The sequence below is a fragment of the Notolepis coatsorum genome, assembly GCF_963971535.1.
Source record: "Notolepis coatsorum genome assembly, chromosome: 8".
NCBI lineage: Eukaryota > Metazoa > Chordata > Actinopteri > Aulopiformes > Paralepididae > Notolepis > Notolepis coatsorum.
In genome coordinates this window covers 91,857,032-91,879,502 of record NC_140172.1, presented here as the reverse complement: position 1 = coordinate 91,879,502, position 22,471 = coordinate 91,857,032, and the positions used below count along the sequence as shown (strand labels likewise).

The following is a 22,471-nucleotide window of genomic DNA, read 5'->3' as shown; positions in this document are numbered from 1 at the left end:
GCGCCAAGTATCGAGCCCTGGGGTACACCGTACAATAGGGGGGCAGTAGAGGACACGGAGTCCTCGAGCTTGACACAAAAGGATCGATCTGCCAGGTAGGACATGAACCATTCAAGGGCTATGCCTCTGATGCCCACCCACTGTTCAAGGCGGGCAATTAAAATGTCATGGTCCACTGTGTCAAAAGCGGCCGACAAGTCTAAAAGGACCAGGACAACACAGTCACTGGAATCAGTAGCTAAAAAGATGTCATTAAAAACTCTTAAAAGTGCCGACTCAGTGCTGTGCAGGGATTTAAAACCAGATTGGAAAACCTCGAATATTGTGCTCGTTTAAAAAATTCATTAGCTGAGTATAGACAATTTTCTCAAGGATCTTTGATAAAAATGGCAGTTTAGAGATGGGCCTAAAATTTGACATGGCTGCAGGATCAAGCCCAGGCTTCTTGATCAGGGGCTGCACAACCGCATGTTTAAAAAGTGCCGGGACCACACCAGAGGACAAAAAAGCATTTACCGTAATTTTCAGACTATAAGCCGCGCCTTTTTTCCCCATTTTTCGACCCTGCGGCTTATATAATGGTGCGGCTTATATGTGACTCGACGTGACCAAACCCGAAAATGTAAAAATCTAAATATTGCTTTTTTGACTGCATTGAAATGTTATTTATCTGTTCCCTTATTTGCTAAATTTAATACAACTTGTAAATGAGTTAATTCTTGTTATTTGTCCGACAGTATTGTGTCCCAATGCTAATTACATATGGTAATTAAACATTAAAACACCTGCGGCTTATAGTCCAGTGCGGCTTATATATGTACACATCATTCAATTTAGCTGCTGCGGCTTATATTCAGGTGCGGCTTATAGTGCGAAAATTATGGTAGTATAGAAATGTGTCAACAGACTAAAGCAGGGAACCACAATATTTTGCATACAAATTATGCTGAGCAGAATGTAATATCATAACTGTCTATTATATTTCTTGCAATTGAGACAATTTTAATTAGGTACGGTTCTGAGGTGTGTGTTCAACAGAATGTAATATCAAAAACACGTTCACAAAAAGTATGGGTTACAGAATGCTGAACTGCACTGTTATAATCACTAAGCCATTGTAAGACCATACCTGTGTCCCTGTATCACTTGTCTCTGCTGCCCTAGTGCCCTTTGACTAAAAAACTTCCCTGTGTCCATTTTCCTTTTTTTTCTGGTGGCATATTTGAGTTGGTCACCTAGTAAAAGTGAGATAATTGACAATATCAAAACATGCTAGGGCTGTACCGAATAGGGATGCATGATATTGATTTTTTGACACCGATACCGATAACTTTATGCTCCTCAGGCCGATAACCGATATCGATAACCGATATTTATTGTATTATACATTTTTCTTTTAATGTATATATTTCTTTTTATCTTTTTTTTCAATATGAAACAAAACATATCACAATACAATAATAATACATAAAAAGACTTCCCAGGACAATAACTTAACACCAACTTAAATGTGACCTAACCAGACAACAGAAACAAAAGCCAAGACAACAGTTTTGACTGATAAAGTGACCATATTTATTTTTCCAAATGAAAATTCACAATCCGTCAACAACTTATAATACATCCAACCTAAGACGCTCAAAGCTTTTTGTTCTTCTTTTTTCAAAGCGGAGCCTTGAAAAAAAGGCTTTGAGTGGACACCACCACCACAACAAGTCACCTGCAACAAGCTAGAAGCTAGAACCTAGAAGCTAGAAGCTAGAAGCTAGAAGCTGCTGTGAATCCAAAGCCAGCTATTGACGAGTCGTTTGCTAAATTAAAGAAGTTTGACAGAAATGACCCAAGGGCTCAAGCCGCTAGCTTTTAAGCAGTCCTTGGTGGTGCAAATTAACCTGGCTACTATGGAGCAATAAGTGACTGCGTTCAGCCGAGGGTTGCATCACAGTCATGGAAGGGGCTAGCTTTGCTTAGCTCCTCGCATCGTCGTAGGCTTCTAAAGGCCCTCCCATAGTCGAGCAGACTGTACACAGAGCAGACTCCGCGGAGGTCCGCACGGCTCTTTGAGCTTTGATCTCAGCGGACAGCAGACCCACAGGTGCGAAGCTACTATTTTCTGACGCGCGGACATCCGCGCCGCTGACTTGGTGTCACACAAAACGCTGCTCGGCGTTTTGGTTGACATCGAACTGCATTTAATGTGACGCCGATCTGCATTTTACTCTGACCACTCGCTCCGTGCCAAGAGAGATGTTTGAATGGCTTTTCTAAATGAAGTGTGTAAAATTGCCAGTTTTATTTCGAAATATTGGAAACGGAGATAACATAGAATGTTATCTCCGTTTCCAATATTTTTAAATAAAACTGGTGCTTTTATTTCATGCAATGCTGTTTCATTTCAGCACCACGCGCTGTCCACCTCAAGCCTATACGGTACATTGCATCTCGCTACCTGTTATTCAAGTGCGTAAAACTTTTTTTGTGGGAAATGTAGTAAAACTGGTGCGAGAAATGTAGGAAATAGACCGCGGACGTCCGCTGAGATCTGCTCGACTATGAAAGCTCAAAGAGCCGCGCGGACCTCCGCGGAGTCTGCTCTGTGTACAGTCTGCTCGACTATGGGAGCACCTTAAGTTAACACAATAACACACCATCGTAGCGGTGGTGATGCCGCAGGTGACCCGTCAGGCTGGATGTATTACAAGTTGTTGCCCTTTTCCCTCCTTGTGGAACTTCTGCATTGCATTTATTACAAATCGCAAGCGATCTTTTTCCTCTGAAATTCCGAGTACCGACGCGGCCATCTTTGTTTTTAACGTCCACGCTGATTCAGAAACTTACGTGCCTACGTCACAGCCAGGGAGCGCTGGATTTGTGTAAAACGCCCTGTTCCTAAACCACAGGCCGTCAGTCGTACCACAGTACTGGCAAAACGGGATGAGCCTACAGTCAAAACAAACGCACTTCATTCGAATTCACCCACGCATCCCTAGTACCGAATAGTTCTGTTGTGGAATATTTAAAACGAGCCATGACTGTAAGCTGTAGAAATTGAGATAGAGTCAGCTGTTATAAAAATATAGAAACATAGTTTATTAACAGAGCTCAGGTTATAATCAGACATGCTAACGTTTGACCAGAAAGTGAGCGTGGTCAGTTTATAATCAGAGACATGTTGTACAAAGTGACAAAGAGCTTTTGGTCAGACACACATTAAATACATAATCGAAATGACTAGGGATGCCCCGATCACGTTTTTTGCCACCGATACCGATCGTCTGAGTCATATCGGCCGATACACTGCCGATACCGATCGTTTTTGGTTTTCTTATAGCAGCTGGCAGTATTATACTGTAGGTCTAACACAGGCATTTTCAAAGTCCTGTCTAAATTATCTAATCTAATCTTAGAAATTAAGTAAAGTGAATAGTACTGGGCAGGGCACGAAATTAGAGCCCGCCACCCGCCATTGCCGGGCAGATTTTAGGTTTGGCGAGTGAGACTGAGAGGTCTGTCCGCCATGTGGCGTGCAACCAAATAGTCATGTGAAAACCGATCGAAAAACATGATCCAATTCTTAGCGGAGTTCTCACTCGCTGATTTCTGTCTCAAGCACACAGACCTGCAGCGCAATGCTCCTCCTCCTCCTGCCCCTCCCAAACCCGTGTAAACACAGAGGCTATTGCCTCGGACAGTCTGCTGACTGCTCTAGTCTAGTGGGACCTCTGTGAGCTAACGTTACCTACCGTTACAAAATGACCCAGTCAACTATTCACTTTTAGTTTAATACATGAGGCATTGTCTAATGTTATCTAGCCGGCTAGCTACTAGGGCTGACCTTCGAAGCTTTTTTTGGCAATCGAAGCTTCAGGGCCGAGCTTCGATTTTAATTTGAAGCTTCGGATTTTTATTTTATTTTTTTTATCTTATGTTGTGGGACTTGTACAGCACTTTGGTAAACTTTGTTGTTTTTAAATGTGCTCTATAAATAAAGTGGATTGGATTAATGAATTAAGTAGCCCCTTTCGTGACTGTGACGCAGCCAACAAGGTTTCACTCGGCTGTGTGATTTAATTCAAGGTGGATCGCTGTTGTCGTTTGAACAACTTCAGATTTCATGGGAACTACCAATCCCCCAAATCAAGAATGTTTAAGATGAATGAAGTAAGATTTTGATTATTTGAAATATGGCCTGTGTAGACTAAACTATGCACAGAATTATGTCTGTCTACAAGGTCCGGATTCTACATGGTCCGGCAATGTAGACCTTGTAGACTCCACTACAGACCAATTATCAGTGAATGTTTATGCATTTTTAAGAAGGGCTACTTCTAGTGATGCACCGATGTGAAAATTGTGGCCGATACCGATAACCGATATTAATATTGCTGTTCTGGCCGATACCGATATTTACAGATGTCGATATCTCTGTATAGAAAACACTTTTTTATGATAATCAAATAAAGAGCTATTTTCCAAAACGCATAATTTTTTTACTTTTGTAACTTATTTTCAGAAATGACTGATATTTTGAAACTATTTAAGGCCAAAACATGTAAAAAGATTTTTTTATTTATTTATTTTTTTTATATCGGCCCTATCTTGATATCGGACCGATACCGATGTGTAAAAAAACGGCCATATCGGCCGATATTATATCGGCTGCCGATATATCGTGCATCACTAGCTACTTCCACAAAAAAACAAAGAACTCACCAAAACATCTCAGTAGCACCTTATCTAAATGTTCTATTTCATATGGAGATTCATATTTATTTATGTATTGCATGCATTTCTACATTTTATTTCCTATTTTGTTTATTCATCCCAGTATCTTTCTTTCTTATGTGTGGAATTCTACAAGGCATGTAGACAGGGACCGAAACTAGAGAGCGCCACCCGCCATTTGCGCTCAGTTTTTACTTTTGGCGCCTCCCACTGAGAGGTCTGACCGCCGTGTGGCGGGCAATCAAATAGTCATGTGAAAACCGAAAATCATGATCCAATTCTTTAGCGGAGTTCTCACTCGCTGTCTCAGCACAGACATACAGCGCACCGCGCACTGCTGCTGCTGCTGCTGCTGCTGCTGCTGCTGCTGCTGCTGCTGCTACCCCTCCCCACCTGTTTCTGTATGCCTGCATGTAAACAGAGGCTATTGCCTCCGACAGTCACTGTGACATTAGTCTAGTCAGTGTGGGACCTTCGTGAGATAACGTTAGCTACCGTTACAAAATGACCCAGTCAACTATTCACTTAGTTTAATACATGAGGCATTGTGTAACGGTATCCAGCCGGCTAGCTACGGATAGCTCCCGACATCAAAAACTGCTCCAGCAATAGTCCAGTGCATAATACCTCCGTTGGCTAGGTAGCTCACTAGTCACTACGAAATGTCGCAGTCAGCGTTTCCGTTAGCCGGTAATTACCGGTATTTGACTGGCAAAATCTGTTGAAGTCCGACAAATTTAATCTCTCCGGTCATAGTGTCCGGTGAAAATAGTTCCCTCTGGGCACAGTTTGATTATTTGAATTGTATTTGGATGGGCTGGAGTTGGGTGGCCTATGCGATGAACGAAACAATCATTGCGTTTGTTGTCGTTGCATCGCCAAGCAGCCGGTCTGGTAATGACGACGCTGTGTCAGTGAGAGCTTGCTGCTGGATTTGCGGAAGGCATGCAGCTGCAGACCCACATAACCCACCAGCTTTGCTGGCACAGTGCGGTCCCCAGACCTGGAAAGCTGCTCTGCGGGTCTGCAGCTGGATGCTTCTTGCAAACTAACTGCGGCCGGCTCGCGCTGATATTGTTGGACCGGCTGCTTGGTGGAGCAACGATGAAACGAATGTAATGAATCGTTCGTCGCATGGGCTATTTAATTTTGGCCTGTTTTGGTACGGTTCGGGTGGTCAAGTTGTGCTTGGAGGGAGTTGTTTTCACCGGACATTATGACCAGCACCAAGTCGTTGGGAGGTGGAGATATACATCACGCAAACCCACGATAATGTTGCCGTCTCTGCCAAATTTCTCAGTTCTTCGCTTGATATAATTAATACAAATGTCCAATATAACGGAATTTGTTAGCTCATAAAAATGTGATTATAACAGACTGCTGTTTAGTGTCGGACCGACTGCCCACATACACGGTCTATTTTATTTCAAGTCAGCAGCAGCACGGAGTATCGAGGGACTTATTTTATTTGGAATATATTAATGACTGTATACGCAAAAGTAGTCTAGTTTTAAGTAATAATATTATAAATCTACATGACATTCTTTATATAGCCTGCCTATCAATTGTTTTAAAGCTCAATAAACTATGACCGGAATTAATCTCATTTGTCCGGTAGATTGAAATCTTGCAGGTCACGGAGACCGGCAACAATTTTTTCTAACGGAAACCCTGGTCGCAGTAAACTAAATAGTTCACTGAGGCGTTGTCCCAACGCCATCCAGCAGTAGCTACAGAAAGCTCCTGACATCAATGTCCTACAACAACAACATGCGTATTCGAGTCCCTGGCTTACATCGCATGAGTGAGGGCTGCTGAATAGGGTCCAGGTGCAGCGCAGGAGAATCCTTTTGCATGCTGAATGTAGCGTTTAGGGCCCAGCTGCAGCGCCGGAGAATCCTTGCTGGAGGCCACTCGAGTATACACACAGACAGTGGAGCTGTTTGCAGACAGCGAGGTGGCCATGTCTCGCAGATAACACAATCACAAGTATGATTATATAATATATATATTTTATTAAAAAAAAATCTATATAAAATAATAATACATTTTTTTTTATCAAAAAGAAGTTGGCAGGTAAGAAATATGCTTGGCGGGTAGATTGGCCGGTGAGTCAAAAAGTTAATTTCGCTCCCTGCATGTAGAGTATATGTGTTTGAGGATGATATCCTTCAAACAGGCAATAGTGATGATATAATTTGGGCAGTGTTGAGCTGGGTTACTTTCCTCCAGTGTATTTGTCCCCCGGCCCCACCCAATGGCCCCATGCGCGTGCACACACACACACACACACACACACACACACACACACACACACACACACACACACACACACACACACACACACACACACACACACACACACACACACACACACACACACACACACACACACACACACACACACACACACACAAATCGAAGTAAAATTTTTTTTGAATATTTTTTTGAAAAAAAATTAATATATATATATATATATTTTTTAAACTTTGATTTTTTTTTAATGTTCGAAGCTTGTGCCATCGAACGAAGCTTCGAAGTATTTAAGACAGCCCTACTAGCTACTGATAGCTCCTGATATCAACAAATGCTCCAGCAATAGTCTAGTAGTGCATGATACCTCCGTTGGCTAGGTAGCTCACGTTAGCTCACTATGAAATGTCCCAGTAAACTAAATAGTTCACTGAGGCGTTGTCTTAACGTTATCTAGCCGGCTAGCAGTAGCTACAGATAGCTCCTGATATCAATGTCTTATAACATTGATTCGATGCGTATTCGAGCCCCTGGCTTCCATCGCATGAGGGCATGCTGAATGTGATTTGACCTAGGGTCCAGCTGCAGCGCCGGAGAATCCTTGCTGGAGCTGGAGGCTACTCGAGTATACACACAGACAGTGGAGCTGTTTGCAGATAGCGAGCATTTTGACTTGTTGCGTGGTGGCGATGTCTCGCAGATAATACAACTACAAGTATGATTATATATATTTTATTAAAAAAAAATGGCTGGTAAGAAATATGCTTGGCGGGTAGATTTTTCCCATCTACCCGCCACTGGCCGGTGAGTCAAAGTTAATTTCGTGCCCTGGTACTGGGTGTTAAGCATAACAGTATCTAAGTTAATTTACTTCTGACCATTATAGTCAAAGTATTTTCCTATGAACTGAAACTTATAAGATGTTCTCAGTGTTCAGTTACAGCTATGAAACACGATAACTAATTAGCCAACAGCTGCAAAAACGAATGATGTTATAAGACATTGATATCAGGAGCTATCAGTAGCTAGCCAGCAAGATAACGTTAGACAATGCCTCATGTATTAAACTAAAGTGAATAGTTGACTGGGTCATTTTGTTTAAACAGTAACGTTAGCTAGTTAGCTCACGGAACAACGATAGCTAGTTAGCCAACACTAGCCAACTACTGCGAAAACATGCCAAAATGATATCAGACGTTGATATCAGGAGCTATCAGTAGCTAGCCAGCTAGATAACGTTAGACAATGCCTCATGTATTAAACTAAAGTGCATGAGCTAACTTCACGTTTCCATTAGGGCTGACCTTAGATTTTTTTTTGGAATTCGAAAGTTCGGGGCTGAGATTCGTTTTTAACACTTTGGGTGCCATGGGTTAAATTCATTATATACCATAGGTTGCCGGCTCTATTTGTCTATGGAGAAGTACCCCTTCTTTGCATGGCTATAACTTTTTAAATTCTATTGCTACATTGCCATTATTAGGGCCCATTCAAAGTCCTATATGTATTGTTCATTGTGTAGCAACGTTAAACTTTTTCATTCACATATTCATAGTAAAGTATGGTCTAATGTATAAGTATGTTTTCATCTCTTTCTGCAGCTTTCTCCAGAACGTGATATATAGCCCCAAATGCATTATATTGATGATGAAATACAGTTTGATGGCAATCGGGGCGATATAAAAAATTTCAATTGGACGTACTTCTAGAATGATCTACATATGATCTGATGATGACCGGATGGGCGGGGGATCGTTTATAATTCCGTGGGCAGCGTTATATCATTCATCTAGTGTGGGTGATATGTTCATCATAACAGTTTATATGGAATACGATCAAAAATAACGCTGAATCTTACCGTATCCTCCTCGCGCCGTTGGGCGATGAGCGTGGAACAGTCATTTACCTATTATGGTATGTAGAAATATCGGGTCCATTTCCAGCTTGTATAATAGTATATATGTCCAAATCATGTTGTTTATCGAGTTATTGGCAATCGATCGCTATGTATTGTGTCGAGATCGAGTTCCGTGAGCCAAACAGAGTGCCCGGAAGTAATATGGTCGACCAGCACAACCTCCATAGCACTTCCTGTTTGGCGATTGCGCCGATCGGCCACCAGATGGCGCTCCTGAACCGCCAGAGAGCTCAGTGGGTCCTCCTGGTGGATCTCAGGCCAGCGGAGGGGAAATATGAATCCGATCGCAGATTTTTGAAATATTGATATAAGGACGCTGTACAGCGTCCTCCGGCAACTTGAGCATGGCCGGGAATGACGCTGTACAGCGTTTTCCGGCAGTCAAAGTGTTAATTCGAAGCTTCGAGATAAATATTTTTATTTTATAAATTATTATTATTATTTTAATTTTTTTTTATGTTGTGGGACTTGTACAGCACTTTGTTCAACTTTGTCAGTGCTGTAAAGTTTAAACCTTTTTTAAATATTAGACAAACAAAACACTTTGCTTTCATGAAATATTGTAAGCCGTCATTTGAGGCTTTATAAAAGCAGCACAATGAACACATCTGTCAGTGCCGAGTCCGACCTCATCTTAAATAACAAACAGCATTGCTTGTTGTAGTTAACAAAGAGAGGCAGAGTTGATTTTGCACAAAAAATAAATCATATATTTTTATTTTTTTTAGTATAGAATTTTATTTTCATATTCTAATCCCATGCCCATCAAACGAAGCTTCGAAGTATTTAAGACAGCCCTAGTTTCCATACAGTTTACAACTCACAGATGAAATCAGGATTTATTTTCATATCCCAGAAACCAGCCCCCAATGTACCTTTCCTGTATTAATCTGAACCGCAGTAGAGTACAGGGGAGCGCCGGTCATGTAACTTGCTTGTTATAAAGTAGCCGGACTTCGGGGTAATTCCCTCTGTAAGGTGGTGACAGTAGACCAGTAAACAGTTCTCTCAATAACTGGGCATTAATTTCCGTTTGCAGCTCTCTATTCTTATTGATTAACGTTACATGCAGATTGGGTGCTGCCTCTCTGCCGTCCCCTCCTCACTCGGGACCACATACCAACGTCACAGATAGCTAACGTTAGCCCATAGCCAACGCCACAGATAGCTAACGTTAGCCCATAGCCAACGCCACAGATCGCTAACGTTAGCCCATAGCCAATGCCACAGATAGCTAACGTTAGCCCATAGCCAACGTCACAGATAGCTAACGTTAGCCCATAGCCAACATCACAGATAGCTAACGTTAGCCCATAGCCAACGCCACAGATGGCTAACGTTAGCCCATAGCCAACGTCACAGATAGCTAGCCTCTATAACTAATGCCATAGACTCCCTTTTTTTGTTTCCACTACTCTCACTTCATTAACGTTATTATAGTTATGATCTGTAATGTCAACTGGATAACGTTAGCTTTGTTTGCAAATGTAAGTTAACGTTTGCTATATATGACGCTAGCCACAGCCACCCAAAGCCCAGGTATCCGTATTGGGACTGAAAGTTGGATTGGTGCATCCCTATTTTCAACTAGAAACACTTCGAGTTTGCCACACAAATAAGGAGGAGCACTCTGAAAAACTAAGCTGGGTGCAGCACCTTTCCTCTAGGTGGCTGCATGTTCTCACTCCTCATTGGGAACAATTGAAAAAAAGACACTGTCACCCAGAAAGAGAACTCGACTTGGACACGAGCCCTAACGTTAAAGATCAAAGTACTCCACAGATTGAACATCATTTTGTAAAATGTCATTGTCCGGTGTCATGAGTTTATTAGTCATGGGAAATTCCACATCACTATGGCAACCCTACTCTCTGTACTAGCCAACAGTTCTCCCCACTGTGAATCAAACTTTCACACCTGGACCTAAACTTCAATATAAATTCTTCTATGCACACAATGACAGCCCGTTGCCTTGGTAACACACAGATAAACAGAGAAATCGTCTATACTTGAATGTGATTACAGCAGCAGGAATTCACTACGGGATGAGAGACGAGACACAACCTCAGTCACCATGGTATGTTGGTTGACTTTACTCTAGGGCTTTACCAGTAACTTGATTACTAAAGTGCGGAGCCCCCGCAACCGGTTTTAATTGACAAAGAAAACGTCAGGAAATACTTTGAGGCTAATGAACAAGGAAAGGAAAAGGATTCCAGCAAGTCCATACTGTATGCAAACAATGCTACAGAACAGTGCCACTAATTAAAGATTTTGACGAGTTTGGTGACAGCTCCAATTTCAACATCACTGAAGCATTAAAGATGGCCCAATAAACTACTGTTGATGAGTGTATTGCCCTATAGCCATTTTAATGCTCTCATGCTAAGCGAAGTCCCCCCGCTTAGCTTAGAGGTCATACAGCTGGGTTTCAATTGATAAGGAAAATACTTTGACTCTGGTCAATAGTAAATTAACTTTGAACATGCGGACAGCTCAGGACTCGAGAGTGCAAGCGTTTCACTCATTTGCAACTAAAAATAGATGTGTGCAGAAATATTATTTAGGAGCTTGTATGTGAGTAAATATTAGGCCTACAAGCTTCAATGACGTCCCCCTTCTGCATATGCAGTCTGGACCATAAATATTTGGACATCAACACAATTTACATAATTTTGGCTCTGTACACCACCACAATGGATTTGAAATTAAACAAAGTCTTATTGTTTCAGTTTGGTAAATCTATTTCAGTGTTTCCCCTGAAAAAAAATTCAACAGCGGTGCTGTGCGCACGCTGCCGGAAATCCGGAATCCATATTCCTGCGGTCGAAGCAACATTGCATATATACACGAGGAGACATAATACCAATAATCTAGCATTGATTTCAGGATGATTAGAATAGATAATCAGCCGAAAAATGACAACATGATAACTGGATTACCGACCTCCAACTCCTCAAAAAGGCCCTGCAGGTACAGTGCTGCCAACATATCACTGACACACTATACATAACACACATTGGCTACCTGTAAAATACAGAGAGGATGAGAAAGGAGGCTGAATGGGCTATGGCTGGGCCGGGCCAGTGTAGGGCTGGGCTAGGGTAGGGTAAGGCTGGGCCAGGGTAGGGCTGGGCCATATGGCAAAAAACTTTTCTTGTTTCACAATTTGAATCTAGATTTTTCTTATTTTCATAATAGACTGTTTACTAATGAATCCCCCCTCGCTCACACACACTTTTTTTTAATCCAGCCAAGACCCCTAGAAATGTCACTTATCCAGTCTAGGCTTGGGCGGTATCACTTTTTTCATACCGTTATACCTTGATTTAATACCCCGGTGTACGGTATTGAACGGTATGACTTTCATTTTCATCAGCGCGGGGGGGGGGGGGGGGGGGGCAACCCGTGTTACCAAGTAAACAAATCGCGGATATGGCCAGTTAGCCCGCAGCATCCGAGTGCTACTATCATTAGCTCTCAGAATGGAGCCACTAGCCAGAAGCCCGCAGCATTCTAGTAATACTAACGTTAACTCTCAGAATGGTAGCCAAGAGCCCCGCAGCACCCTAGTACTAGTAACGTTAGTATTGTGTATTCAAAAACACACCGGACTGCGACGTAACGTTTTACCGTTTATTTGCTTGTTCCACCAGTCCACAACCACACACACTCTCGTTACCACAACGTTTTACGGTATTTTCACAGCACTGTCGCAACATTACCGTAAAGCGTGACCACTAGGCCTGCCGCGATAAGCAATAAATCGATTAATTGCCGCGATAATTAAAATGAATGCAATGATTTTGACGGGCGCGATTAATTGCTATTTGCGCGTTTGTTTTAATGAGGCGGAACCAGTGCCCCTTGTCAGTCACTGTCCGTGTTGGGAGGCGGGCCGCTGGCTTTACTACAGAGCACAGCACAGGAGCTCCGTGGGGCTAACGTCACCCCTCATTGTGTCTATTCTACTAGCATTAACGTTACTCATACAAACAATCAATAGCGAGTTATATTGATCACGCTATGTACGATAGCCATGCTAAAACGCTAGCACAACATTAGCACCTAACCTAACAACAAGCCTTAACAAGTCAGCGATCTTTTTGCGAGACTAAACTCTCCGCTCGGTGGCAAATTGTGTTGATGTCGGTTTTGTTTAATCAATAAATGAGGCAGAATACACAGTGACTGTATCCTTTGTTTATTGCACTTGTGCCTGCTGCAAACATAATGATTATGAAATCCTATGCGAGACATTAAAGATGGCGGCTTTCTGTTTTCGTTCAGACTCTCCAACGAGTGACGCGTTTCTATTCTGACCAATCAGTGGTCTGCAGTGTTTCACGTGACTTTTCTGGTACCACTTCTACTCGCTTGGAACCACGACAGAGCAGGGACTAAAAAAGTACCCAAAAAGTACCTGATAATCACAACAATACTTCCGGTCCGGTTGGTGGGCTTCAAAATAAAAGTCTAAAACACCGGAAAAGACGGAGCGGTGGGCTTCAAAATAAAAGTTTTGGGAAATAAATTTCTCCAAAAAAATATTCTCTAACCGGTCGCAATAATATCGCTTATCGCGATATTTTCGGGGGTAATTAATCGCCCAGCAAAATGTGTTATCGTGGCAGGCCTAGTGACCACCATTGTGATTAGGGATGGGTACCTTTCACATTTGAACCGATACCGGTACTTGTGAATCGATACCGGTACCCAACGGTACCTTTTTTCGGTACTTTAGTCAAGACATTTTATTTACCTACCTCAGTCTAAAAAAAAATCCAAACTTCACAAATAACTACAATTTCGACAGTTTTCGGCTTGTCATTGCTCCGACTGCTTTGTTGTTGAATCAAGTCAAATCCTAGGTAAGCATATATTGTGCGTGTGAACGTTGACATGAAAGAAAAAAAATTAATCAAATAATAATCTTTTTTTTTTTTTTTTTTTTCTGTTTCTCACTTGATTCGATACTCGGTAGTACCGACGTGTTTCGGTTCGGTACCTCAAAAGTACCGAATTCGGTACCCATCCCTAGTTGTGATACACAACAGTTAGCTCTCAGAACAGCCAGTTAGCCCGCAGCACCAGGCAGCAACGGTAAGCGTGTCTCGACTCTCATTTAATTTCCAGTGAAGCGGGGTTTTCCCTCCTCCTCCTGTGTATAGACAACCAGCTCTGCGGCTCGCTGCCTCGCTCCACTAGTGACTCGAGGACTGGTCTCGCCCTCTGCTGGCGCATGTGTGCAGTGCACTACAACCAACCACTGTTAAAACTCTGTTTCACTGTAATATAAACTGAAATGGATCTGTGATTTTGACGGTATTGATTTTCAATACCGTCGGTATCTCTAAATACCCCGGTATACCTTAATACCGTCATACTGCCCATGCCTAATCCAGTCTATTGCACACTGCTTGTAAAAGCATGGACCCATTTTTACAATACTAGCCTAATGAAAAGTGTCCTTTGTGCCCTGGGTGCTGCTGACAGTAAGTGCAGTCCCTTATTGTATGTAGTATACACATACACTCCATCTGGGTGATGCACTGGGCCATTGTTGGTTAGACTCTGGTATTGTGCTGGGTAAGCCCATGATGCACACCAACTGGACTTGACATGCAACAGCAGGCCATGCTGATAATGCTCTCATGAAGCCAACTACATTTCTTTAAACTTCGGTGAGAATGTTGGGACTGTGACCCATCATCTTATTAAATTTGTCTTTTTTTTTTTATTAAATCAACTTTCTTTAATGAATATAACTCGTCAGTTTCGTCAACATAAATAATCCAATAAGGGCACGGTTGGTACGAAAGTGATGGTGACGTCTTGATGGAGCACCAAGCGGATGCACATAGTCTACATCATTTATGATAAATGTTTTATAAAAAAAATGATGACGAGTCATATACTATATTATAGTATAATACTATAATATTAGTGTAGCCTAATCTTTATCTGCAACTGTGAAGAAAAACCCCATTGGTTTAAACGGAATGAATAGACAAAACATTTATAAAATTGATTTAGAATTCGAATGTCAACGTTATGAATGAAGCTTCGAACTATTCGGTACAGCCCTACTGTTTTTGCTCTGTTAACTCATTCACACTCTCCTCTCTGTTGCTCCTCTGCTACACTCGAAACGTAATATGTTAACCCTTTGTTTCTCTCCCCTGTAGCACCTGCAGACTCTATTGAACCAGTTGAGCGAGATCACCGGCACCACCGACCTCCAACTCCTCAAAAAGGCCCTGCAGGTACAGTGCTGCCAACATATCACTGACACACTATACATAACACACATTGGCTACCTGTAAAATACAGGATTGATTTAAAAATTGCGCTCACCATCTACAAGGCTTTAAAGGGTGAAGCCCCAAGCTACATTAGTGAGCTCATAACCCCCTGCTGCCCCAGTAGGGCTCTCCGCTCCTCCGACCAAGGGGTGCTCATCGTCCCCCGGACCAAACTTAAGACCAAAGGTGACCGAGCTTTTTCAGTCGTAGCACCTAAATTATGGAATCAGCTACCCTGTGAAATCAGGTCTGCTGATAGTGTGGGGTCCTTTAAACAGGGTCTTAACCTCTTCCACCCGACGGGGCCGATACCGGTCCCGAAATGACATCTGGTCATAAATCAATATTTTTTAGACTGTTGTATAAAAGTTTTTATTTCAAACGTATTCAAGTATTAACATCATAAACATGTCACAACAGCATGTAGAATGTATATTATCATCAATACGTTAGTTTAGCAATAGGTTAAAAGTGTCATTAGATAGATTTAACTTTTCGATTTGGTCAAGTCTATTCCGAGAGGGCGACCATTTTGGACATTTTTAACCATGGGAATTGTAGTCTTTTTGCAGCCATTTTGTAATAGACATCGCTATCTGTTGATCAGCGTTGGCATTTTTCAAAACGACACTTCCTGTAAATTTCTATGGGGTTCAAAGTTCTGTATGGATTATTTCAATAACTGTTAATATTCTGGATAATTCTACCACAAAAGGTAAAGTTTGACAAATATTGAAACACAGTTAGTTTCTCCTCCCTATTGTTAGCATGTTAAATCAGTTTTATTTATATAGCACATTTACAAATGAGTAACAGCCAAACCAAAGTGCTTCACAACATGGTAAAAACACATACAATGCAATAAAAATACACTAGAATTACAAAAAAGAGTACAGTACATATAAGAAAGCAAGGGCAAAGTGCAATAAAAGAGACAAAAGAGACATGTAGCAACAATTAGATCTGAAATTAGTTTCAAAATGGTTGCACTGTGGTGAAAATAAAAAAAGTACAGTAGATTACAGTAGATTTCATTATCTGTTCTTATGCACGCCTGGTGATACTAAATCCAAATTGAACTTGGGCATTTGAAAGATAATATATGTATATACAGTATATATATAAATGTGCGAATTAGCTATAATAAGGTAATTTATAAGCCTCCTATTCTATATTCTATAATAATATTTCAAATTTCATTCGTCCGGATGGGAGAATTCAGTACTGTATCTACAGAACCTTCTGTTTAATCATCTTCCCTTTATTAATTTCCTTAGATTTTTTTGTACACATGATCTCAAGAAAGTACTGAACGAGATCAGTGGCAGTTTTTAATGTTTGGTCATTATTAGCATGGTGTTGTTCACTGTCAAAAATGCAAAGAAAAATCATTCATATTCTCCATTGTTTCATAAAAATTTAAGCAAGCCTAGTAATAGACATTCTGTCCATAGATGTCCCTAGATACCAAGAATATGCAAATGGACTTGTAGAAGTGAAGCAATATTCCATTTACCTAGGTATATATTTTAGGCGGACTTTCAGAAAATATTCCACGGGTGGAACAGGTTAAAGCCTTTCTATACAGTCAGGCTTTTAATTGATCATGTATGCGGTGTAACATTTGTGTATGTGGTTGTTATTTGAATTAACTTTTTTTTGTAAAGTATTTGACAAACTTTTAATTTATGTGATGTAACTAGGGCTGGGCGATATGGCCTAAATATGATATCACGATATTTTCTGACCTTTCGGCGATACACGATACGCATCACGATGTTTTTCTTTTTTTCCCCAAACAATTCATTATGAGGCTTACCAAGACAGTATTTGAGTTTGCAAGCTAACATTAAAGACAAAATAAAATACCCATGCATTTAGCATTTTTATATTATATATTAGATTTAGATTATTGGATTATTAGATTATATATTGCATATATTTAGCAATGAGATATTATATGATTTAGATATGAAATATGATGAATTGAAAATGGGGGACCCTGATGTAAACAAGACGAAAGTCTTTCTCTGGTCTGCATCCTCCAGTCCACTGTTGACTGTTGTTGTATTGAGCTGTACTGTATTGTACCCATGCTGCAATCTGTTAATAACGTTTTCATTTATCCAGACGGCAAACAGAATCATTTTGATTGACAGTCGCGTCTGCCAATTACGTCACACCGCTTGCACCCGCCCTGCTGTTCTTAGCACCAATCGGCAAGCGCGTATTCATTTTCTACTTCCGCCATTGGAGAGCTCAATGACAACAACAATGGCAGCGGTAGCTCGCCGCGGCCGACGTTTAGCTTTTAGGTCCGCAGAATGACTAAACGACTGGAGGCATAATGATTTTACTGCAACGGATGTTATAATAAAAGCCTTTCCATACATCTGTCTGATTGAAAACTTTATTAACAGACCGCAGAATGGGCACAACTGAGTCAGCACGGGCTGAGATATGAACGACTAATGCTTGCTATATCTAGGTCGACCTCGGACGTTGCTATGTAAATACGCTGATGTTATTGAAAGTGTAACTATATAACGTTAATGCCACAACGAATGCCTTTGTTATCATAAGTAGTAACTTTTGATGCAGTAGTGTGTGTGTGGGGGCGGCGCTGTTCAAAAGTGTCAACGTGTGGACCAGATTGACGCGACACAAGCCTCTTGGGCAAAACATCACGATATCCACGATACGTTTAAAAAGTGTATCGTTAATGAACTGTACCCGATATTTATATAATATCGTCATATCGCCCAGCCCTAGATGTAACGTGTGTGGTTATGTTATTTTGATTACATTTTTACTGCCTGTAAAGCACTTTGTGATTTTAATCTAGAAAAGCACTATACATTTACATTTAGTCATTTAGCTGACGCTTTTATCCAAAGCGACTTACAAGTTCTGTACGACAAGTCATCAGGAAGGAACTATACAAATAAAATGTAACACACACACACACACACACACACACACACACACACACACACACACACACACACACACACACACTTTCAGTCCACTCTGTGTTCTTATCCAACCAAAATCATTGTGTAGAAATGCTAGCTTAGATATTTTGTCACATCTTAGGGAGTCCTGACACTTAGTTCACCCCCTGTTCTTGTTGTCTTACCTGTCTTTTCTTCTGTCCCAGGTGAGCAATGGAGACCTGGCGGAGGCGGTGGCCTTCCTGACGGAGAAGAACGCTAAGGTTCCTCAGCAAGATGAAGCCACCTACTACCAGACATCCCAAGTGGCCAACGACCGATACATCAGCGTTGGCACCCAGGCGGACCAGGGTGAGTAACAGCCTACTGGACTCATTCAACTGGTCCTTTTGCAGACCCATGTAGCCTGCTTTACTGGACCTTTTCATTGACATCATCTGGGTTCGCACAAGGTCATTGAAATGCTTAAAGTGCTTGATTTGTTTAAAAAAACAAAAGTCAAGGCCTGGAATTCCTTATTAAACAACCCATTTTAAAACAAGGTGCTTAAAAAGTAATTGAAATTCAAATCAACCATTTGCATTGAATGTTTTGTTTTCCATGATCAAATTGTTCTGAATCAAGAACTGTTTATTTTTCTTCTGTTTTAACCAAATCTGACGAGTCGCTGTCTCGTGCGCTCCAACTGCTCTTCCTCATTTCTTCACGTGTGATGCTCTACCTTGCTCTAGCTGGCAAGCAGGCCAAGAAGATGCTTAACAGCATTTAAAAGTGAATTGTGCAATCATTTTGCAATGTCTGTGGGAACCCTGCATCATGTGTGTCAGAGAGATCATCATGGTTGTGTATTAAAGGAACTCACCACAATTATGGGAAATAATAATAATAATTCATTTAATTTATATAGCGCTTCTCAATAACCCGAAGTCGCTGACAATAGTTGGGAGCAAAAGTAAAAACAAAGAAACAAAAGCAAAGAAACAAAAACAAAGAAACAACAAAGGAACAAAAACAAAAGGAACATGAGACCATGGGGGGAACAGGGAAGACAGCATGATAGCACAAAAAGACTGGAGACCGACATCAATCAGGTTGGGGGGGGGGGGGGGGGGGGGTTGAAGGAAAGGGAGAACAGGTGGGGTTTGAGGCGAGCTTTGAAGGTGGAGAGTGTAGGGGAGTCTCTGATGGACTGGGGGAGGGAGTTCCAGAGTCGGGGTGCAGTACGAGAGAAGGCCCGATCTCCAAAGTTTTTAAGCTTGGATGTCGGGACAGTGAGGGAGGCAGTGGAGGAGGACCGGAGGGAACGGGTGGGGCGGTAGGGAAGAAGGAGATCAGTCAGGTATTGGGAGTTCGGTAATGCAGGATTCGATGTGACTGAGGGGTGGGCTGTGGGGGGATTGTGTACTGATGTAGATTTGGGTGTCATCAGCGTAGCAGTGGAAGTTGAGGTGGTATTTACGGATGATGTGACCAAGGGGGAGAATGTAGCAGATGAAGAGCAGGGGGCCAAGGACTGAGCCTTGGGGGACCCCCTGTGTGAGCTTACCGTCTTCTCCAGAGTGAGACAAGAACATGGATACCAGTTTTCTCTCTGTGCGTTCAGTAGAAAGCTATCCGGCTGCACAATGAATGGAAGCGGTCAGTACCGGTTAGCCTAGGTGTTGGCCAACTAACACCTCTCCCGAAGTTTATGCTAGGCTACCTTTTAACACATTCCCGGCCATTGGGATCCGTCTAATCTCACTCTATGAGGCCAGCTTCAAATAACGTTTCACTGTGCGTGAGGTTGTTTGTAGAGCTAAATCTATATTTTATATTATTGCTATGTGTCCATTGTCATTGTCAATTGACAGTATAAACCTTCCCTTCAATATGCCATAAAGAAATATTTTTTTCATCAATACGTTGCCATTTTATAGCGTTGTGAATATGAACGTTATAACACATTGGTCTAGGGTAATTCCTGCAAAGCTAGTTATAGGGCGCTAAGCTAATAACGTTAAATCGATTGGCGTTTCGGCCCTACACAAGCTACAGTTAAAAATCAAAATGCATATGATCGGTATCATGGTCCACCATGAATGCATGAAATGGGGTGGACGGGGGAAGTCGTTTCTGATTATTGATTACCAATAACGGCATTCATTATTACAACAACATGCGCTGATCGGGGGGGGGTTGGCTATAAGAACAATGTTCTATTGCCAGAGTCCAACTTATACAGTTTAAGGTCATTCATAGACTACATTACTCTAAAACCAAACTGCATAGAATCTATCCCTCTGTATCGCCTCTCTGTGATTGTTGCATGTCCGCAGAGGGTAATCTTTCACATATGTTTTGGTTTTGTCCCAAGCTATTTAAGTACTGGGTAGAATTTTTTTACTGGTACACCAAGGCGTATAAAAGAGAGATTGCCTCAGACTGCCTTCTAGCTCTACTCGGCTGTTCAGCTAACACTGCAGAATTACCTTACAATGAGCAGGAGGCCCTGATGTTTGGTATGGCTGTGGCCAAAAGAATTATCCTTAAGGAATGGAAAGACACGTCGTCTCCAAGTTTTAAAAGATGGCTCACTGAGATGGTCTCCTCTCTGCAGCTGGAAAGCATCCGTCACAGTAGGTCTGAGACCTCGAACAAATTTGAAATGATAGGGGGTCCCTTTTTGGAATGCTTAGCTAGAACATAAGTGCTTCTCAATGTCTTCCTGTGTATTTTCTGTACTATGTATTGGTGTTGTCACGATACTGGAATTTCGAGCTTCGATGCGATACCTTGGGGAGTATCGATGTTCGATACCATTTTCGATACCACGGGGAAAAGGTTCAATCTTAATTTTTATTTTTTTGATACGTTTTGCTTCTGTTGCTGGTTGGTTCTCCTCAGCTTCTTTCTGGTACTGTAGGAGAGGATAGATATGGCACTTTTGAAACCCTTTGTTTATCTTTAGATCACACATTTGGAAATAACTGTTCATCTCACTTCAATCGTTTTTGTTGCAGAACATGGTGTTTTCTCAGGCAGACAGATGTAAACACTGTGGTCTGTGTTGCATGTGCCTGACGGGCTGAACTTCCCTTTTTTAATTTTTTTTATGAATGATTAGGTGTCGATATTTCTGGAAATTAGTATTGAAACAGTTTTGGGTATTCAGAATCGATTTTTCGATATTTTTGACAACACTACTATGTATGTGTGTATATATATATGTATGTATATATATATGTATGTGTATATGTATGTGTATATATGTAATGTGTGTATATATGTCAGAGAATCAGCCCCTTGCGTCCTTAGTGTATAGCATATGACATGGTGTATGTTTGTTCATTGATGTGACAGTGTCTGGCAACATACTGTTTGTGTTCTTTTTATTTATTTTTTATTTTCTTTGTGTTTGTGATTTGTCTTGATGTGTGTTTGTGAAACTATAAAAGCTGAAAATAAAATATTATAAAAGAACAAGGCCCGATCAGGCTGAAATTTACGTCAAATTGCTCTTACCTGTGGCCGGTTGGATTCCAAAAAGAATTTCCCAGTTATTGATCACCATCTGGTAGATCGATATGTCCATTGGCTGATGCTATATTCCTTTACTGCATACTGAATTCGGTGTCGCAATAAGTATTCCAGGCGATCGGTTGAAGCTGATAGCTTCAGGCTAACAGAAAATTTACCCCGGAATGAAAAAAAGTGACACCAGGCCTGAAACAAGGATTACTCCATTCTTGAGACAGCGCCACTACCAGGATCTGGCCGGTAATGCACTTTTCCGAATCCCAAAGGCATTTTCCAGCCAACATACAGCTCTGTGACATTGAGTAGGATATTAAAATGGAATAAAAGCTAAAAGCGAGTTTAACACGTGTATATATACGTGGTTGGCCTTCAAGCGTCGGCTCCCAAACACGTATATATACGTGGTTGGCCCCGAATGTGTTAAGAGAAGATATGCATTTTAATGATCCTACCAAGGAGGAAACTGAGATAGCCATCCTCCACGTACACACGCACAACACACAATACATACACAATGTATTGAACAATGAACCACTGCTGGTACAAAATCTCTTTTAAACCATTGAGGAACATGTTGGTACCAGTTGTTGCAGACTCCATTGACCTGACAGGGGATGACAAGGATGACCTGCAGAGAGCCATCGCTCTCAGCCTGGAGGAGTCCAACCGGGCCTTCAGGGAAACGGGCATCACTGATGAGGAGCAGGACATCAGCAGGTGAAACTGACACACTAGTATGTTCACAGGAAAAATAAAAAATGGGAAGACATTTCTTTTAATAAAAAAAAAATATATAT

At 41.5% G+C, this 22,471-nt stretch overlaps 1 protein-coding gene across 3 annotated transcripts in view; it reads left to right on the top strand.

Annotated features, from left to right (window-relative positions):
* usp25 (ubiquitin specific peptidase 25) overlaps positions 1–22,471 on the top strand; it is a 189,758-nt gene that overhangs the window by 13,191 nt on the left and 154,096 nt on the right. For all 3 annotated transcript variants that reach the window (XM_084320122.1, XM_084320123.1, XM_084320121.1), the window contains exons 2-4: positions 15,085–15,162; positions 18,362–18,506; positions 22,259–22,391. In XM_084320122.1, the coding sequence (XP_084176248.1) occupies positions 15,085–15,162; positions 18,362–18,506; positions 22,259–22,391 (356 nt within the window). The remainder of the gene's footprint in view (positions 1–15,084; positions 15,163–18,361; positions 18,507–22,258; positions 22,392–22,471) is intronic.